A 21,104-nucleotide genomic window follows, 5' to 3' on the forward strand; every position below is an offset into this window, starting at 1 on the left:
AAAGAGAGAGAGAGAGAGAGAGAGAGAGAGAAAGAGAGAGAAAGAGAGAGAGAGAAGATCCGAAGAGACAAGAGAAGAATCTTTCAGTACGTCTCAAGTCGGTTAAGTCAGTTGGTATTCCAGTATCCCGAACAAAATGTTCTCTCTTTGCGTCTTCTCGATCCGTGGCTTTTTGATGAAACGCGCGAAATAAATTATTTCTTTCTTAAAGATGAAAACTTTACACGACTTTGGTGTTTGCAGTAGCAACTACGCACAATAACATAGTGCGGATTCGAGCGAATTAAGAAATTGAAAGATCGAACAGTGCAAAGATTCGTACGATCAACATTTCGTTGATTATCACGATTGATTTATATAAAATGTAATTCGTCGGAAAGTAAATGGTATTCTACAAATCGAAAAAATGTTTTCATTTTTTAAAAAGAATTACGAACCAACGAACTCTTTGATGGTCACATTGTTGAATCGATGAAACATAGTGACTTAACGTTGAAATGATTTAGAAAAGAAGAATAAAAAAGAAGATAAGACGTTTAGGAATTATTCGGACTAACTCGGAGCAAAATGATCGGTGCGAATGTGGACCAGCATGGTAACAACATAATAGCGTCGCAATCAACGAATCATGCGTCGCAAGATTTTACTGTTTCACGACTTTTATCAACGTCGACGATGCATTCGTTAGGTAAGAATCAACAAATTATAAAAATATCATAAAATAATATATCATTAAATTGATTCTTTTAAGAAGAAACTTACCAACTACGCTATACCGACAAAGCATGTTCGATTCCATCGAAATTGTGTTTCCGCCCATACTGCTCATATTATACCGCTTTGATGAATACTCAAACACAGTAGATTCATTCAAGAATAGTCGCAGCGTCTGTGTCTGTTCGACTACTTTTTTTTCCTTTTTTTCTTCTGAACGACCACTTTGTCGTACGCAGCATCTTCCACTATTCCTTATATTGAATAAAATCTTATAGAAAAAAAAAAAAAGAAAGAAAGAAAAAACTTTTCTAAAATACACATAGAGTGTCACACTGAAGGAACGTCGACGACTGGAAGTAGGAGACCAAGGAGAAGTAGGACAACCTTCTCGGCGCAACAGTTGGCCGCATTAGAAAGGGTTTTCGAAAGGACACATTATCCCGATGCTTTTGTTCGCGAGGAACTCGCTACTAGAGTATCCTTATCGGAGGCAAGAGTTCAGGTAATTCAATCCCGATTATAAGTAGATATTTTTGCCTAGTACATTTACTCTTAGAATTTTTCGAATAAGAGGGTAAAATCTTGTAATGTACAAATAAGAGAACAGTTGCCATCTGAGAAAGTAACCGACTGTCTCTCTTAATACACGTGTTCTTGAGATTATATTCGAAGGATAGAAACATAAGAGCGAGAATGAGCGAGAATAAGCGAGAATGAACGAGAATGGGCGAGAATGGACGAGAACGAGCGAGAAAGGGATGGTAGCAGGAAGAGTAGGCAAAAGAAGAAGGCGGAGGCTGCGGACAGATAAGCAGAAAATCGAAGGAGACAGGTTGTCAAGGAAAGAAGCTATGATTAGCCTGCTGCGGCCTAAGATCGTGCGCGTCTGTCTATCCAACAGCATCTGCGTACTTTAGCCTAGCATATAGGCGCGAGAGACGCGATCCCAGCACGTGTGTGTCTCGCAAACCCCTCTCTTACTGTTCCTCACTCCCTTTCATTCCCGACTCTGACCGTCTGTCTGTCTTTCCGTCTGTGGTCTGTCTGTCTCCCTGTCTCTACGAATATATGTACGCCTGCCAGGAGCCGTCACGCTGTCCCGTCTTTCCTAAGAACGCGTCGCAAATCCAACGTATGCGTTGTTTGTGCGGCATGCCGCAAAGAGACACGAATCTCCTCTTCTTCTTCTTCTTCTTCTTCTTCTTCTTCTTCTTCTTCTTCCTCCTCCTCCTTCTCCTCCTTCTCCTCCTCTTCTTCTTCCTCTTCCTCCTCCTCCTCCTCTTCCTCCTCTTCCTCCTCTTCTTCCTCCTTGTTCCTTCGCCTTCACCCTCACCCTCACCCTCACCCTCACCCTCACCCTCACCCTCACCCTCACCCTTGCCATCAACAACACTTCTCTCTACTCTAATCTCCATGTGTCTCTCTCACCCATCTTATATTAAATTCATACAGACTTTGCCTTTCACAGGTATGGTTTCAAAATAGACGCGCCAAATTCCGGCGAAACGAAAGAAGTTCGGTACTTAATCGTGGCACTTGTACAAGCAGAGAATTGGAAACGACCACTTTACCGCTTCGACCGATAAGAGTAAGCAGTCACATGCACGAAAACAATTCGGAAAATAATTCCTTCCAAGCGCAGCAGCTTCCACATTATTCCTATAGCGAATACTGGAGATCTCCTCAACATTATACCACCGTTCAAAGCAGTAATTGTCACGGATTTGTTAACGCTAATCTTGGGAACGTACCTGCTCTACCATCATATCATCAATCAGCAGAAATTCACAGTGCCGTCGAAGGAACGACTATAACTGGTCTAAGCGCATTGAGATTGAGATCGCATCCTTACAGTGCTACCTACTCCGCCATGCACGCGAGCATGTGACTCTTTTTCTCTTATTTCTTCTCCGATATTGTCATTTATTTTTGACAAATCAAATCAAAATCAAAGAATGCTGCAATGTTCAAATCTACACGTCCTCGATAATAATTTTATTTCGTCCTGCTTTCTTTCGTCCACAAGATTCTTGCGCTTGCACAGGATTCTTTCGTTAAAACCAAAGATGCTCTCACTTTCAACTGTAATCAATGACGTAGAAAAGACTTATAATTAAAAGTCGAGTTAATTAATAGTCAAGACTTTTCTTAATTACTACAAGTTTTCTAAACAGGGTATATAGATACATAGATACATACATATATATGTTTATACGTTGTATAAACCGTGAGGAGAGCTAAGGATATCGTATACAAGGTATACATAATAATTCCTTAACGAGATTTATTGTATTGTGTATATAGATATCCATGTATACTTGATCAAATGGGATAATATGCGAATGCATGTAGTATTAGCAGTCGAATAGATTAAACACAAATATAACTTTCTTAATAATACTGTAAGAAATATCATTAATTACACAATGGAGACATATATATATATATCCATATACATATATATATATATATATATATATATATATATATATATATATATATGTATATGTATAATCGCTAGATTATGCGCGACAGACAACTCTATTCAACGTAAGACGTAAATATTGAAATCGATTACATCATTGCATTATAAATTGTTGATTACAAATCGTTGTTACAAATGTCTTATTATTTTTTATCCGATACGCTTTATGATAAAAATATACTACAAATTTTTAGCAGATTTACCATTAATACAATGACAGCTATGATAATGATAATTATTGTAATTATCCGTCCATAGAATCATTTTCACCATAAATGATCTATTAATCTTTGGTACTATACTGTTATCTGTACATTCTGAACGGCATTACTCCAATCGACTTTAGACGGTACTAAATAAAATGCAGGAGCTATTTTACTACCACATGGGCACTGACTACCGGCTACCCAACTAAAGGAGCCTAATTTTGTATTACACTTTGGACAATTCAACTTTCCTTCCACATTATGCATTATGTCTGGCATCCATGCCAACGGCTCCACAAAATATATCTTTGTGCATAGTTCGGTCATTTCGCTTTCTTTCTTTACATTTACACATTCAGCTCCATCTTCCCCGTCTTTTATCTGTTTAGATATTCGTTTAGAACTAATATGTCGCCAAATCTGTCGTTGGTGCATCGTATGCGGTAAAATATTACTTGCACTTGCCACGATTCTTCGACACTTTCTACAACGATAAACGGTTGGCTCTGGGCGTATAGTCGTTAATGCAGGATCCGGCTTTATTAAATCAATGCAATTTTGGGGTAAAATTTTCACTTTCCTCACTTTATCCGCAGCTATTTGCAATCTGTACATCTTAAATTGAACATTAGTATTGTCTATACCAAAGTCCATCTCTTCGTATAATTGCAATTGAGCTATAAATCCAGGATTTGGTCCAACAAAATGTCTCTTTTGTTTGACTATTTCCAATGCATCTAAAAAAGATTTTCTATGTTTCTTCATAATATAAGCGATAACAACGCTAACGGATCTGGATACGCCAAAGTAACAATGTACCAGCGTTCTGCCATTTGATTTTAAAGCTTGATCAATAAATTCATAAGAATCTTCCAAATGAGTTAATAAATCTTCCCTTGGCATATCTGTTATTTGAATATATTTTACAGTGAGATTAGGTAATCGTTCTTGAATCTTTCTTGGTAGAGGACAAGAATCTACCGTAAGTATGTGAGTCATATTAATTTCTTTCAACCACTTCACATCCGTGGCAGCTGTGAGATTCCCTAGAAATAGATCTGGTTCGATTTCATCAAAACTGGATGGGCCGGCATTAAAATCTTCTCTAATCAACTTTTGCTCGTCTTGTGCCATGATTAGCCTAAATTTTTAAATAATAAAAAAGTATATATATATATATATATATATATATATATATACATAAAAAACATAATATGTAGAGAAAATATAATTGATATTGTTCGGCGCCACGTTCAGTTTTAACAAACTTTACGCCATAACCTACATTTTTATTCCATGTAGATAGAAAAAATAATATAAAGTATAGAATTGAAAATGAACTCACCAACAAATTTCTAACTATTCGATCTTTACTATATGCTGAAAACGGCAGATATATTTTCCGATACGTTAAACACATACGCACGCAAACATCGCAGACCAATGATAACCTCTATTTGATGACTTAGCTCATTTCACGCAAATATAAATATTTATCGTTCGTTCATTGTTTCTTGTTGATCGTGAAATATAACATTTCTTAATGATTATTTGATCGTAATATTTTGATGAAAGGGTCTTCTTAATAAACACATTCGTCATCTCGAGACGTTGTCTTTTTTGTTAAAAATTGCAAAAGGGTTGAAAAACCTATGATACCTTCTTAGATCACCACTTACTATTCATTTTCTAATCATTTTCGATGGCAGAGCCAGGTAAAACGAAACGTCTACTTCCGGAAACGGTGAATGTTTTACTTCTGCATCCCCTATAATAGACTTTACTTATCCAAGCCTATCTCGATTTCATTTTCTCCGTCGGTAAAAGCGAACACGCCATTTTATTAGGCGAGTCTTAATTTTGAAATATTTCGCGTATATGTTACTTAACACGTGACAATAAAGGATAAAAGAGTGGTTCTTCTGACCACGAAGGTTTCAACGCTCTGACCTCTGCCATTAACCACAAATCTGTCGTATAGAAGGATGGCGGATGCATTGGATCTTCCTGGTGCTTCTTCTATGCAGAAAATGTCGACAAGAACATTTAGACAGAAAGCTCAAGAATTTCTTTCTTCACGAAAATATGCCAATAATCTCGTCGACATAATTAGCCAGTGGGATGTAAGATGTTTCTCTCCCTTTCTCTCTCTTTCTCTCTCTTTCTTTCTCTCTCTCTCTCTTTCTCTCTATCTAACTAATCGATTCTGTTTGATTGCACTATAATATTTTTCTTAAGGTTATAGGAAAACTTATATATATCTTATTTTCATTAGGAATCATCATTCTCTTGTTTATTGACTATAGAAACAATATTTGTGGAAGTGCTTAAACGTGGTGATATGTTTGTAGAACAAACAATTACTCTTACAATCTCAGGTAGGGTTGAAACTATGATTCAAATTGCCTTATTTTTTTTCTATGTCTTTATTTATAAGATTTTAATTTTTTGTTAGAACCTAGTCCGGAAAGACGTTACATCAATTGGTTGCGCAATTGTTATGAAGAGGTCTGGGAGAAAATTCTTTTATCTATGGAGAAATCTCGTCCAACCATTCAATTGCAGGCCCTTACTACAGCATTAAAATTATTAGCTCAAGAAGGTAAAACACCGCTTGAACCAACTGGGAACTTGGGGTATTATTTACCACTGCACCGTCTGAAACCTATTCTTATGTCTTTACTTTCCCCGGAAAAAGACAATATTAATCTAATAAATAGATTTCAAGAGATAGCTGGATATTCGGACGCACTTTATTATACATGGAAATGTCTACCGTCTCTTACTCCAAAGAGACAACCACGTGAAATTTACATTAAGAATTTACTTGAGCTTATAGATAAACTGCCACTGCCTAAAGACACAGATGGTAAGAATATTTTGAATGACAAAAAATATAAATCATATATGTATGTATATACGTATATATTATTTTCTCCTGAAACTAGTTTTCTCCTTTTTTCAGAAAATGAAATCTGTGAAAATAAACAATTGTTGTGTGAATCAAATGGAGGTAAAATTATATAATAGATTTTAATGTCGTACAAATTTAAATAAATAAGACACACCTAATATATTCGTTTATGTTTACCAGTAATTAATAGCTTCACGTGGGATCAAGCCAGTGTAAGACGTTCGCTTAATAAAGTATGGGCGTGCGTGATGCATTGGGAATTAACGCCTCAACTGCATAAACAATTGTTAATAGTGCTTTTGGAAAGAGTTATGCCGCATCTTGAAAAGCCTATATTATTAACAGATTTCCTTATGGATTCTTTGGATGCAGATGGATGTATCGGATTACTTGCCTTACAGGGTGTATTTTTACTGGTTACAAAGCACAATTTGGAATATCCAAACATTTTTACTAAACTTTACTCGATGTTTGAGCCAGAAATTTTTCATACAAAATATAAGGCACGATTATTTTATTTGTCTGATCTTTTCCTCAGTTCGACGTAAGTAATGTATAAGTATGAAAAAAAAATTTATTGTAAAAAATGCGTTCAAAGAAAAACAAATGTATCGTTTTAAAAAAGATCCTTATACAATTTTTTTTTTCTTTTTCAGACACTTACCGGAAGCATTAGTGGCAGCATTTGCGAAGCGTCTTGCACGTTTAACGTTGGTTGCGCCACCCGAAGATATTCTTATCATTTTATTGTTTGTGGGTAATCTCCTCTTAAGACATCCAGGTTTGAAGAGACTTATAGATCATCCTCAAGGTGGGGAATTAATATCCGAGGAAGGTACAGGAAACGGTGATCCATTTCTCATGGAAGAACGAGATCCGTTGCTCAGTAACGCGCTCCTTAGTAGCCTTTGGGAAATCAAAGCTCTTCAATGGCATATCTTACCAAGTATTGCTACAGCAGCACGTTTTATTCGCGAGCCGCTTCCCTCTGTCGAATATGATATGGCATCTGCACTTCAACGTACGGGAGGGCACATGTTTGATCGGGAATTAAGAAACAAAGTGAAAGATATTATGTTAACGTTCGAACGCCCAGATTCTATGGCATTACCGAAAGGTGACCGTCTGTTACAATACTGGCAACTTACATCCATACATTGATCATGCATTATCAAGACTATCAGCGGAGTACGTCGTCAATAATGCAATACATACGTGCGAGATCGCCAAGATCGCCGTGCGAAATCGTAAGAGTGTGATGCGGTATGTTGCAAAGGATAAGTATTAAAAAAGAATCATAATAAATTAAGACATTCGTTTTCGTTTTTTACCTCGTATCTGTGGAAAAGAAAAAGTGGCGTGTATGTGTGTTGGTAATATTTAACTTTATATCTGTTAAATATAATCTTTGTTAAAATCGTTTTTAAACCAATTGATTTACAACGTGTCATATGCAATCACAATCTTAAGCTATACATATTGATCTAACAATTATTATTAATTATCTACGGACTATCGCGATGATTGGAATAATCACTTTCGTCATAGCAAGTCATTTGTACACACGAGTGTGAAATAATAAAAAGATATTTATTTTAATAGTATTCTCCTTACTCTTGCAATATATAATTATTTCTTTAATGAATATGCCATAGATGCAGGTTAATTTATCATTTATTATTGTAATTATTTTATATCAATGCCAAATATTTACGTATGTATTACACAGGCATTTTGATGCTTCTCTCATTATATTACATTTAAATGATCATTTTATCGTTTAAGACATTCGTCTTATGGCGCTAGACGAATTATTTATCATTTTGTTATGTATCTCTCTCTCTCTCTCTCTCTCTCTCTCTCTCTATATATATATATATATATATATATATATATATATATACACATATACATATACATATATATATATATACATATATAACAATTATATTCTATGTACATGAATTATGATGATTGGCAAACAACATCAATGCTATTATTTTTTTATTAGGATTTCTTTTCCAACACCTACAAAAAAAGAATTAATTTTAGTAAAATAGTACTATATAATACAAGATAGTGATAATATAGTCAAAAGATAATAGAACAGAGTATTATTTTTATGAAAACATCTATCTACACGTGCATATAAACTATCAGAATAATGTAAAAATCACAAACCTGTATCAGTTTTCTCCATTCTTCTTCAGTTAACGCATGCTTTATCTTTACTAAAATATTTGGAGGAATCTCAGGAGGAATAGATAACATAGCTTTAGCATCTTGTCTGGCAGGTATATATTGTATCTGCAAGAGTTCTGCCACTGTAGGTCTAACTTTAGGATTGTGTTGAAGGCATTTACGCATCACATCGATTAAAATGAGAGGTGGTTCGAATTTCTCTGTTTTATCAAGCAAAAGTATAGACGTTGGAAAAGCTATCTTTGGATTCGGATTCGTTATTGCATTCACTTTAGCCCATTGAGGACGTATGTGATGAAATGGAGTTTGTCCATACACAAGACCATATAAAATACATCCTAGTGACCACACATCCGATTTGTAACTTATCTATACAATACAATTAAAGATATGTATACACACAACACACACATATATAAAGGGATTCTATACCATCATATATATATATATATTAATAATTATTTTCTCAGTACTAATACATAAAATACATAATACCAACTTTATATTTAACATTGTGATTAGGAGAATCTCCGTTTCCACCAATATCCATTAGAGCTTCTGGACTAATATAATTTAAAGTACCAATTGGACAATTTTTTACAACAGAGGTCATATCTGCATTCATACTAGAAGCAATACCAAAATCTATTAATTTTAGACGACCACGTACTAATAAAAAATTAGCTGGTTTTAAATCTGAATGTATGACTCCTGAAAACAAAACTCTTCGTCATTATTTTCTTCTTCTCGTATTGCAGATATAATGAGTCTATATAGATTTTATAATAAATTAAGTCTTCTCTACCATTGTCATGTATATGCTTAACCGCTGTCAACATTTCCGTCCAATAGTAAAGAATCATTGTTAATGGAAGTTGTTTCTCCTGTGATGTCAGTTTCAATAAACGACTAAGATCTGTATCACCCATCTCCATTACTACATAGACTAAAGGGTATTTGATCTCACTATAAAAATGAAGTTTATTTTAACGTCGTATTAAATATATATGTTTCATAAATAATCATATTTAGTAAACTCAATCATACTAATCAAACATCCTGACTATACATGAGGCCTGCAGTTTATGTAGCATAGAAATTTCTTCTAAACATCCTTGAGCTGAATCCTTATCCATACGGCTCAAATTTACACATTTAATAGCTCGTAATTCGGACGATGTCAAATCTTGTACTCGTAGAACTTCTCCGCTCATACCACGTCCTAAAGTACCCAAAATTAAATATTCTTTATTTTTTATCATTATCCTTTTATATCTTTCCATTGAGTTGGAGGGATTCGACGGTATTGAAACCTGCACGTTCGATATTTTATCTACAACTTCTTTTATATTCTCTTCTACTTCTCTCTCATTAGAAATGATATTTTGTTCTTCCGAATTCATTAATTCCGCTTTAGAGATGGATATACCATGCTTATCGGAAACAAATACATTTTCTTCTATCGTATTCTTTATCCTTTCATCATTCTTGCCTATGTCCATTAATATAAGATTTTTAACAGATTCCGACTGTTCGACAGAGCCATCACCAACATCCGACTGCATAAATTTATTCTCTAATTGCTCTATATTTTCTTTAATTGCAGAATTTCTCCCTGATTTATTCTCTCCGGATGGTGTATCAAATATATTATTATCAGTTTCAGTTTCTTCTACTCTTGACAATTGCTTATTGTGTAATGTTCGGACTTTAGATTTTGCCGAAAAAATACAGAAGTTATTAACAGAATCAGATTGATCGGAACTCATAGTAATTCCTAGGGGTTGTCTCATACGTTTTCCTCGTTGATAAAAATATCTGAAAAAATAAAAAAAAGAGAAAGAAAAGAAATATTAAAGATAAACGTACCATCCTCGTTATTTATTAAGGCTGAGTTTCTTTTAATAACCTAGGCATATCATCCATTTTTCTTATTCCTTGTATAAAAATGGAATTGGCAGAAGTCGGTGTAGATTCAACAGTGGATAAACCTCTACTGTGAAGCGGCATTTGTCTTGCATTATTCTGCGACCATGTCGAAAGAATTGTTGATGGAGTTTGAGCTGCATCTGTTAGAACCTCATTTTGTAATTTGTTTTGCAAAATACATGAATTTGATTCTACTGAATGGAGATTTGTGTGTTTTAAGGGAGTATCTGTTAAAACAGGATAAATGGATGATCCAGTATCAGAAATAGATGGTATCTCTGAACAAAGATTTTCTGAGTTTAAGTACTTCTCGTCCATAAGAAATTTTGACTTTGATAGATTTGTAACTGCACGGTTTATATCTCGCAATGTATTTTTGTCATTAGAAGGTATAAAGGAAACATGTCCAATACCGCTTTCTGTATCCTTATAAGGTTTATTTTCACTTTTATGATCAAGCCTTTCTTTATGTATATCTTCTTCCATAATCAGATTTCCTTGTTTCTGTTCCATACGTTCAACATAGATATTTAATGGAGTATTTTCATATTCTTTTACGGCTAACACATTTTCTTGATACAATTTCAATCCTAAATTAGCATTTCCCTCATTTTCGGTCGCATCATGAAATAAAGAATTTCCATGCTGCACCGTACCCAAAAGATCACTGTCTTTAATATTCTCTATGCAAGTATTTTTAAAAGATATTACTTTCTGATTCTTTTCTTGTTCGTCCTCATCAGTCCTATTAACATTATTGTATACAATAGTATCCATTTCCACCGATGACCTAATACTACTATTTGCTTTATTATCATTATTGCTTTGTAAATATTCTTTGAAAGAAGAGTTCAATAAAACACCGGCATGTTCTTCTTTCGATTTCCCTTCGATACTTTCAGAATGTGATATATGTTTCAATGACGAATCGTTGCAACATACATCTTGAATAGAATCATTTAAATGTAATGCTCCAACATCATCATAGTCTGTTTTATTTTCTATATTAATTATATTTTCTTCATTTTCTTCGTCGTCGCTTTCACAAAAATGCAATAAAGCTTTCACACGAACTGGTTGAAACTTTGGACGTGCATGCAATCCACCAGCACCAAAACTTGATCTAGCAGAATGATGATCTTCCATCATTTAAAACTTTGAAAGAATATTTTCGAGTGATTTGCAATCTAAAAAATATGAAAACTTAAATAATATTGTAAATGTATGAATACGATAAATTAGATACTTAACAACTCTACCGATTGATCTCACGAAAGTAATAAAATAGCAATATTTCTGGAAAAAGACCGAGCAAAAAGAAATGATAGAATAATCTGCTTTTGTTCATTTAGAAACACCATCATACGCGCACTTGTCAATTTTCCTCCTGTAGCATCAAAGAAATGTCAATTTTCTCTCTGTTGCCTTGATAAAAAAGAAAAATCAAAGTACGACACAAATAAAATACAATTACAAATGAATATTTACATCGGAATAAGTTATTATATCAAATGGTACATTGTAATTAATTCTAAATACCATATAATATCCATATTTTGGATTTTCAAATACAAACTGTTTCATTTACTTTCTACCGGTTATTGCTTATACGTCATCAAAATTTAAATCCTCAAGGAACATTCTGATTGGTTGATGTTAGGGCGCTACGAATACCATTAGATCTTTTCATTTTCTTTTATTTTATTTATACGAAAAACGTCCAATTTTTTTTTTTAATTTCTTATAATAAGACCAATAAAAATTAATCGAGTTATTACATTTTAATAATCTATCAATAAAATATAACGCACATACTTATTCTCCGCTAGATGGCACATGGATAGAAACATTCTCAATTTAAGATTGTTTTCCTACTATAATCTTTCAATTCATAGGACCATTAATTAAAAATTCAAAAGAGTAATAGACTATAATGCATTTTTAAACAATACGATCGTCTATCTCTTTTTTATGTATTACTTCCGAAAAAACGTTATGTCCGTAGGTAAACAAATCGTACTTTATTTTAATTTTACTTCAATCTGATTTTCTATAATTTTTGAAAAATTATGCAACATATTATGCACATACATTAAAATTTGTTGAATTTTAATTAAACCCACTTTATTACAAAATAAACCACGCTTAAGCATTTAAAATATTTGAATACTGAATTTCAAAATCATTCCAAATACCATACTTGAAACCATAAGTTCAAAGGTATGCATATCTAATGTTTCCTTTTCATCTGCACACGTTATTTGTAATGAAATTAGTTGGTAGAGTAATTTTGAAAGTGTAAAAAAAACCCTATATAATATATATATATAACAATCTTTGTTTTCATACTCTATCATACACATCTTTATTCGATATCTCTCTCTTTCTCTATTATATTTTCTTAATTATTCATAGAAACAAAGAAATCTTCTTCATTATATTTCATTGTTTTATTTATTCGAAAATTAAATGAAAGTATGACTAACAAATAATTCTTTTATGCATTTACTCGATGTGATATTGATGCCAACAATGCTCCTCAAGTAATAGTCGACCTTTATAAGGTCATACATAGGAACTACTTGGCAGCAGTCATAGTTACACAATGGGACTCATACGGATAATTACATCCTATCCATATTTTTTATCTTCCTTCTTATAATCTAGCAATTATCCTAAGTATGTTTTATCCCTTTTCTCGCATATAAATATGATTTTCATAAACGTAAATTGTCACTTAAATTGAAATGTAAATGTCAAAATCCTCCCATTGTATCGCAAGATTGATAGATTGACAGATTGCTCTATTCTCATTCTCTCTTTCTTTCACTCTCTTATTCTCATTCTCTCATTCTCTCTCTCTCTCTCTCTCTCTCTCTCTCTCCCCTGCCCCCGTTCCAGTGTGTGAACACTTTCTTATAGATAGACTCGGAAAGCTTTGGGAGGTTTCTGTATTCTATGATTCAAAAAATTAAGAAACAGCCTGCATCATAGCATTTTGCATAGACGTATGAAGAGAGATATAAAAAATAATATTTTATTTAAATCGCAGGGACGAAATTAGGAATTGCATTATGAGTAATGAAAAATGGTCTAAAGTATGTCAAAGTACTCTTAGCGTTTCCCATTATTATAATTAAGAGCTCGTAATGGTGCTTTGAAGGTCGATGCAGATTGTTGCTGCATTTGATATGCCAATGGATGAATTTTAAAGCCATATAACCTGTAAACAGTACAAACTGTTATTCATATTTTAATGAACAATTGGAATGAACACTAGTTATTACAAATGTCATATCCAATGAATTATATTGGTTATTTCACATAATAGTAGATATATTATTAAACAATATGAATCACCTAGGTACAAATTGATTTGCTGCACGTTTCGGTCTGTACTCGGGATGAACCATGAAAAGCATGTGTGGAAATCCTGTACCAAAATATGCACCATCGGTATGATGATGCCTAGAACTTTTAGGTGTATAGACATCCATACATTTAGGGCAATAACTCTTGACCATAGCTTCACCAGGAACATCACTAAGACCCAGAGGTAACATTGGTTGGGATTCACAATATACACGCGGACAATGGCCGAAATCACCAGCTTGATACTTTTCAATCATTTGAGCAATTCCTCGATTTGTAAGAATGTAACGTGCATGAATGAGACCATAAAGCATTTCTGCAGCCTGTTCAATCAGATCTGATTGGTTTGGATTGTCATCTAAATCGTCATCTACTATAAATAAAAAGCAGTTATCAGAATTAATGCACAATAATGTACTTAGAAGTAATGCAAGGAACTTAGCACAACGGGTTCACCTACGAGGCTCGAGATCTAATATCATATCTAGTGCTTGTCTGTAGTGTGGCACTTGTTCGTTCAATCCTGTTAAATTAAATTTATCCTGAATATAATCTTCATCGACCTGAAACAATTAATTAAATATCTGCATAAACTAGTATAAAATCCTAATGATAATCGAAATATTACACAATATGTTTACTAATAAGAATAATACTATTAAGATACAAAAAGAAATATGAAATAATAATTCAGACATCTGTAGGTCATAATAATTTATCGTAATGTTACACTTTTCATTGCGTTACAAATGGAAGAAAATATCTATTATTCTTACTCATGACCATGTTAAATTATCACAACTACAATGCTAAAAATAATAAGAATATATTTCTGTTTGGCTAAAGCTTTATTACTTCATTGACAGATTGATAAAGAATAACTAATTATGAAGATGAATAGAGGCAAACAGATACTTGACTTACCTCACAGAAAAACTCATTTCCTCTGAGGCCACAAAACCACGATATCCAAGATACCTCCTCGGAACTGCTCATTTTTCTGTGAACGAAAAAATTGAAGAAAAATATTCTTTATTAATTTTCTGTGCTAAAAAACTGCCACCGCCGCCACCGCCGCGTTGATGAAGTACAGAGAGCGCGTGTGTAATGCGTGAACATGCGTGTGCGCAAGAATCGCGAATCGTATCTTTGTACATACGTACGCGCGCTTGCGCGCCCGCGTGTGTGGGGGTACGCGCACGCGCATACGTTACGTGTAACTGTAAAGAGACAGAGAAGGAGAAAGAGAAAGAGAGAAAGAGAGAGAGAGAGAGAGAGAGAGAGAGAGAGAGAGAGAGTTGTATAATAGGCAGATACATATGCACCAATACACGTGCATCGATATGAACGAATAATTATATATATATATATATATATATATACGTACATATGTATGTATGCAATGTGTGCACGTGCCTAAATGTGTAGATGTATATACATACGTATATACGTATGTGTATTACGTTTGTGCTTAGTGCCCGTTTGGCAATTGGTTAGAAAGACGCGAACGAATGAGTGCAAGGGGAGCAATGGAGTTTTGGGTTTTACTAAGCAAGATGCCCGACATTACGGCCTCTCCGCGGCTTCACCTACATTGGCGTGGTCATCGCTGCTTCGTCAACTGATTTTCAAGTACGACGTACGATCCGACACGGCCAGGAAGCACATTACTCGAAAAAAGCCTTGTAGGACCGAGCGGCCCAATGTAAACCCAAAAATAAACAGCCCTTACGGCTTACCTTTTGGTGCTTTGATTAGCCACGCTTGCTCGTCGAAACGATGTAGATGGCGCTCTTATCGTTTCCTAATTTCTTCCTTAATACCAACCTTATATTTAACATTGTCATTAGGAGAGAATATCCGTTTCCACTGTTATCCATTAGAACTTTTGGACTAATATAATCTCAAGTACCAATTGGTGCAACTTTTTTTACAACAAATGTCATATCTACATTTATACTAGAAGCAATACCAAAATTCATTTATCTTGTACGATCACAAAATAATAAAATATAAAGAATATTGAAAACATACAAAAAATATATTTAATATCTTTCTTTTGTATATGTAAATTTTTTATAATATGAAACTGAACTAATACAGAGATTTTCAAAAGTGTAAAAATGAACTATTTTATTTACAATGTATAATACACAATTCTTGAATTTTATAATCTTTATCATATATATTTTTATTCGTTTCATCCTAATTTTTCAATTAGTCATACATACAAAAAAAATCTTGATCATTATATTTCATTGTTTTATTTATTTAAAAATAAAATTTAAGTATGACTAACAAATAATTCTTCAATTTAATTTACTTGATATGATATATATCAAGACAAATAACATTTTTCAACTAATGGTAAATCTTCATACAAAGGTCATACATAGGAACTACTTGACAGCAATTGTAATTATACAATAAGACTCATACAGACAATTATATCCTATCCATATTTCTTATCTTTCTTTTTATAATTTAGCAATTATTCTAAGTATATTTTATCCCTTCTCTCTTATATAAAGCTAATTTTCATATAAACGGAAATTATCATTTAAATCTACATAAAAATTCCTCCCATCGTAGAAAATAGATACATTGACAAATTGCATTATTGTCTCATTCTCTCTTTCTCCCCCCTTCCCAATTTTAGTGTTCAAAACATTAAGCTTTTTACAAATAGGCTCAAAGAACTTTGGAAAATTTACCTATAAGATAATAAAAAATATATCGAATCATAGCATTTGGCATAGATGAATCAATAGAGATGTCAAAATGCTTTTAGAATTTCTCATTCTTGTCTTTCGAAAGAGTTTGCAATGGCATTTTAAAGACTGATACGGATTGTTGCTCTATCTAATATGCCAGTGAAAGAATTTTAAAACCATATAATCTATAAATATTAGAAACTGTTATGTAATAGTAGAAATATTATTAAGCAATATGAATTACCTAGGTACAAACTGATTTGCTATGCCCTTTAGCCGGTACTCTGGATGAACCATTAAAAGCATATGTGGAAATCCTGTACCAAAATATGCACTATCGATATAATGATGCCTAGAACTTTTAGATTTATAGATATTCATAAATTTAGGGCAATAAATCTTAACCCATCCTTTGCCCGGAATATCGCTCAGACCTAGAGGTAATATTGACTGAGATTCACAATATACACGCAATATAAAAAATCATTCGCTTGATTCGATTTTCAATCAAATTTGAGCAATTCCTCGATTTGTAAGAATGTAACATGTGTGAATGAAGCCATAGATCACTCTAGCAGCCTCTATGATAATCATATTTGACTGTCTTTATATTATAATATGCTATAAATGAAAAACAATGGTGTCAGAATTAGTATACGATAACGTATTTCTAATTAATGCAAGGACCATAACATTACTGATTCACTTTCAAGGCTCGATATTTAGAATCAAATCTAGTGCTTATTGGTAGTACGGTACTTGTTCACTTAATCCTGTTAAATTAAATTTACCTTTAATGTAACCATCTAAAACAATCTATTAAATATATACATAACCTGTATGAAATTCTAATAATGATCTTAATATTACATTCTAAATAAGAATAATACTATTATTAAAATATGAAAAAACTAGAGAATAATAATTTTTATACTCAAATATTAAAATATATCTATAGGTCGTAGTAATATATAACGACATAACATTTGTCATAGTCAGAAATGAAAAGAAAATATTTATCACTCTAACCTCATTAACAGAAGGACAAACAGAGGCAGATAGACACTTGACTTACCTAACAAAAAAACTCATTTTCTCTGACGGCACAAAACCATGATATATAAGATATCTCCTTGGAACTGCTCATTTCTCTGTAAAGGAAAACATTGAAAAAAAATATTCTTTATTCATTTTTTGAACTCGAAGAATAACATCACCACCGCCGTCGCTATCGTCATGTTACATACGCATGTGCGCGCATACATAAACTCACTATAAAGAATTCATATATACGTCCATATGCGAACATTCGTGCTTAATGCTCGTTTGGCAATTAAAAATGAATGAGAATCAGGGAGAGAATATGAGGTTTTGCCTTCTTATAAAAAAAATATTCGACATCGAAGTCTCTACACAGGTTCACCTATGTATACTGGCATAATCATCGTTAATTCATTAACTGATTTGATTTTCAAGTAACACATTTGAAACAAAGCCTCGTAGGACCGAAGGGCCCAAAACTAGAAGTAAACAACATTTTAGCGCTTTGATTAGCCACACGTATATTTGTCGAAGTGACATAGATGGAGTTCTTGTCTACCTTAAATTTTTCCATCTTTCAACCATTCTCTTCCCTTTTTTCAATTTTTCGTCAAATAATTCAATTATATGTTCTTAGATGAAATGTGATTAATTTTTATTCTAATCGAAATTATTCGAGTTTTTTTTGATAAAGAAAAACAAACGTTGGATTGCTTTAAATTCTAACGATTATTTCTAACATTACGTAGCTCTCATCGTTAATTTTTAAAATAGCATAAAAAAATAATTAATCTTACAATTTATTATACAAACATACACACCCAACATGTATGTGGATACGGACGTACGTGATTTTTGGAGATAGACGTCTAACCTGTAATCGTCCGTTTTAATGTTTCTATTTTAAAATAGTATTAATAATAAAATTAAAGATAGAAACATTAATTTTATCTTCAATTTAATGAAAAGCTTATTGATATTCCCCATTGTTAACTTTTTTAAGCATTAATAAACATAATAAACATAAGAAAAATGTTATAATTACTTACAAATATAGTACAATTAAATGAACAATGGTCTTTTGGGTAAAGCTAGGTAAATTTAAGAATGAGCAATCAACTATCTATACATGTCTCTTATCATACCAGTGCATAAATATAGAAATGTACTTTTACCTTTAGAAGATACTACAAGCAGTTATGGTAAATATAAATTTAACATTTTTTACAATTGATTGCACGTCATATTCTAAATATTTTTTTAGATGCATATGTGGTTCGGAAAAGACCTGGGTACATTCTTGTTTCCAGGATACAATGTTTCCACTACATGTGCTTTTGTATCTACTTGTATAGGTCTAATTAGTCTTGCAATATTATACGAGGCCATGAAAATATCCCAGATTAAATTGGACCAAATTGCGATATTTAAACCAAAACCTATTTCTAGATCTTCAGAGAATTCTTCTTTGTTATCTAAAATGACACCAAGATCTTTCGCTTCTTTCTCTTCTATGAATTGGTATTTGTACAATGATGATAAGTAATTCATGAAATATATTTTATCAATCCAGGAAAAACATAATATAAGAATAACAAAAAAGTCCAAATATTACGTAAGAAAACGTAAGCTCATGATTAAAATGATTATTTATTATCAGTGCAAGCTGCGGAAAATGGATATTACAAGTACTTCATTGGTCTATTCATACCACGCTTGGTTACATACTTATGATGGCAATTATGACATATAACGTATATATTAGTATTGCCCTTGCTATCGGAGGTTCCTTGGGATACTGGATATTTGGTCCTGCCTTGATAGAATTAAATATGAGTCAATTTCGAAAAAGACAAAAGATCATTAAGTGCGATAAGGAATGCTTAGGTAACTTAATCGCTCTTAGTATTATAGTTAGGTAATTAATCGCTCTTGTACCATAATAAATCAAAATCTTTCTACTTATGATATTTATAGATGCTATTCTTAACCAAGAAAGACGCGAGTCTGCTGTCTCTGTTATTGCGGAACAATTAGTATTAGAAGCAACGGCAGAGATTCATACACCTAGAGATGTCTGAGAAGATATGTCTCCTTGACTCTTTTGGAATTAAACTCAAATGTAAAATTCAATTGAAAGAACAATTTATACTTTTTACGATTCCCATCATCATTTTTACAGATATGTTTGTGGCTACAATCAAGAACAAAGGAAAGTACAACAAAATGAATAAAAAATAAAATCATTGAAAACAAACAAAACAGCAATTAATTACTTTTATAATGCCCTACGTTAAACAACCATTAGTTCTGTGTTACTTGCAGCCTAATGTATATCATGTAAGAAAGTAGGAAAAGGAAAGGCAAATTAATTGCATACAAACTGTTAGATCAAAAACTGAAGATTGGAATGTGTAGAAACGTAAAAATAATACTTTACAAGATATGCAAATCTAAATTACACCAAAACTAATATCAATTGTCCAGATATCATCGCGTGGAGGTTCCTGCTTCTGCAGGTCCTAATTTATATTAATTTCCATTTATCAATTTCCTATAAAACTACATTCAAGGTGCATTAACAGTTATATAATGTTTAAACAAAAACGATATCATTTATATTTTACATAATAATATATTATACTGACGTAACATCGTACCATGCATTATATTATATTGTTTAAATAAACATAAAATAATCGTAAGTATTAATTATTACCTGCATGAAAACAGCGAGAGAGTGCTGATGTTTACTTTTCGTAATATAAGTAGAAAACTTGATGTTTGACCTTAACTGTCAAAGTCGTTTGTGTCTTTGTTTTTTTACATTATTTATATCACATATAATTAGTTTGAAATTTTTTATACTAAGAAAACTTTAAATTGCAATTATTTTATAATTATCGTGCTTTAATAGCTATGCAATGTTTAAGTCATTGATACTATATATACAGTATTAGATATAAACTGTGCATTATTTAAATTAATATATAATAATCGTAAGTATTATCAATTTCAGAATAAGAAATTGTTAATGATTTAAAAATTTGGATACGAAGCATTTTGCCAGTCACTTGACACTATTATCTTTAGTATATCTATTTAATTATTTGAGTCCTTTGATATATCATATCTTGTTTCTATTATTTTGTAAAAGGGTTGAAATGAAATTAATTTACGTTATTGAATGAATATATCTTGTAAAATGACGTGTTTAAAATAAAAGAAAAATTTCTATTTAATATTGACTCCATGCACCCTATGCACCCTATGCATCAATGTAATTAATATACATCTATGTTGTGTGTCGCGTGTATGCTGCATATACGAAAAAAATGTAGGTTAACAATACAAGCTTTGCCATCTAGTGAGTCTACTTTGGGAGTACTGTTTGCGCGCTTTATTCGAAAAACTATACTACTATCATTAGTTCCTATTTAGAAAGCGTAACTTTTGCGATGATATTACTGAATGAATCGTGATATTTCATTCTAGAAAGAATATTTACATAATATTTAAATGTT

General features: G+C 32.5%; 6 protein-coding genes across 14 annotated transcripts; 3 read left to right on the forward strand and 3 right to left on the reverse strand.

Moving 5' to 3' along the window:
• LOC124955724 (paired mesoderm homeobox protein 1-like) lies at positions 1-4,285 on the forward strand. Of its 2 annotated transcripts, none has more exons than XM_047510581.1 (3): positions 1-688; positions 993-1,219; positions 2,186-4,285. In XM_047510581.1, the coding sequence occupies exons 1-3, from the start codon at positions 568-570 to the stop codon at positions 2,603-2,605; spliced, it is 768 nt and encodes a 255-aa protein (XP_047366537.1). In that variant the 5' UTR covers positions 1-567; the 3' UTR covers positions 2,606-4,285. The 2 variants fall into 2 exon arrangements, with proteins under 2 accessions (XP_047366537.1, XP_047366538.1); XM_047510582.1 differs by having other exon boundaries at positions 55-688; positions 1,041-1,219.
• Positions 2,985-5,103, reverse strand: LOC124955721 (dual specificity protein phosphatase MPK-4). The gene is made up of 2 exons (XM_047510576.1): positions 4,754-5,103; positions 2,985-4,549 (listed from the first exon to the last, which is right to left on the reverse strand). The coding sequence occupies exon 2, from the start codon at positions 4,540-4,542 to the stop codon at positions 3,499-3,501; it is 1,044 nt and encodes a 347-aa protein (XP_047366532.1). The 5' UTR covers positions 4,543-4,549; positions 4,754-5,103; the 3' UTR covers positions 2,985-3,498.
• Positions 5,104-5,153: 50 nt separating this feature from the next.
• Positions 5,154-7,921, forward strand: LOC124955715 (nucleolar complex protein 4 homolog B). The gene is made up of 6 exons (XM_047510560.1): positions 5,154-5,531; positions 5,684-5,786; positions 5,864-6,277; positions 6,374-6,421; positions 6,503-6,866; positions 6,979-7,921. Exons 1-6 carry the CDS (start codon positions 5,394-5,396, stop codon positions 7,481-7,483), a joined length of 1,572 nt encoding a protein of 523 aa, XP_047366516.1. The 5' UTR covers positions 5,154-5,393; the 3' UTR covers positions 7,484-7,921.
• Positions 5,819-12,757, reverse strand: LOC124955711 (probable serine/threonine-protein kinase mps1). 4 transcript variants are annotated; one of them, XM_047510550.1, is made up of 9 exons: positions 11,993-12,757; positions 11,713-11,878; positions 10,434-11,640; positions 9,572-10,342; positions 9,330-9,490; positions 9,024-9,235; positions 8,504-8,893; positions 6,477-8,350; positions 5,819-6,383 (listed from the first exon to the last, which is right to left on the reverse strand). In XM_047510550.1, exons 3-8 carry the CDS (start codon positions 11,600-11,602, stop codon positions 8,330-8,332), a joined length of 2,724 nt encoding a protein of 907 aa, XP_047366506.1. In that variant the 5' UTR covers positions 11,603-11,640; positions 11,713-11,878; positions 11,993-12,757; the 3' UTR covers positions 5,819-6,383; positions 6,477-8,329. The 4 variants fall into 4 exon arrangements, with proteins under 4 accessions (XP_047366506.1, XP_047366504.1, XP_047366505.1 ...); XM_047510548.1 differs by having other exon boundaries at positions 11,713-11,840; positions 11,942-12,757; XM_047510549.1 differs by having other exon boundaries at positions 6,477-8,186; positions 8,241-8,350; positions 11,713-12,757.
• A 709-nt stretch (positions 12,758-13,466) lies between these two features.
• LOC124955726 (casein kinase II subunit beta) lies at positions 13,467-17,633 on the reverse strand. Of its 3 annotated transcripts, none has more exons than XM_047510585.1 (5): positions 17,615-17,633; positions 14,750-14,825; positions 14,286-14,388; positions 13,814-14,195; positions 13,467-13,676 (listed from the first exon to the last, which is right to left on the reverse strand). In XM_047510585.1, the coding sequence occupies exons 1-5, from the start codon at positions 17,629-17,631 to the stop codon at positions 13,568-13,570; spliced, it is 687 nt and encodes a 228-aa protein (XP_047366541.1). In that variant the 5' UTR covers positions 17,632-17,633; the 3' UTR covers positions 13,467-13,567. The 3 variants fall into 3 exon arrangements, with proteins under 3 accessions (XP_047366541.1, XP_047366540.1, XP_047366543.1); XM_047510584.1 differs by having other exon boundaries at positions 13,814-14,198; XM_047510587.1 differs by lacking the exon at positions 17,615-17,633 and adding an exon at positions 15,565-15,625.
• LOC124955727 (probable low affinity copper uptake protein 2) lies at positions 15,107-20,239 on the forward strand. 3 transcript variants are annotated; one of them, XM_047510588.1, is made up of 4 exons: positions 17,627-18,782; positions 18,891-19,101; positions 19,241-19,467; positions 19,558-20,239. In XM_047510588.1, the coding sequence occupies exons 1-4, from the start codon at positions 18,710-18,712 to the stop codon at positions 19,659-19,661; spliced, it is 615 nt and encodes a 204-aa protein (XP_047366544.1). In that variant the 5' UTR covers positions 17,627-18,709; the 3' UTR covers positions 19,662-20,239. The 3 variants fall into 3 exon arrangements, with proteins under 3 accessions (XP_047366546.1, XP_047366544.1, XP_047366545.1); XM_047510589.1 differs by having other exon boundaries at positions 17,636-18,782; positions 18,845-19,101; XM_047510590.1 differs by lacking the exons at positions 17,627-18,782; positions 18,891-19,101 and adding an exon at positions 15,107-15,457.
• Positions 20,240-21,104: the final 865 nt, after the last annotated feature.

Source organism: Vespa velutina, chromosome 19 (assembly GCF_912470025.1).
Source record: "Vespa velutina chromosome 19, iVesVel2.1, whole genome shotgun sequence".
Taxonomy (NCBI): Eukaryota; Metazoa; Arthropoda; class Insecta; order Hymenoptera; family Vespidae; genus Vespa; species Vespa velutina.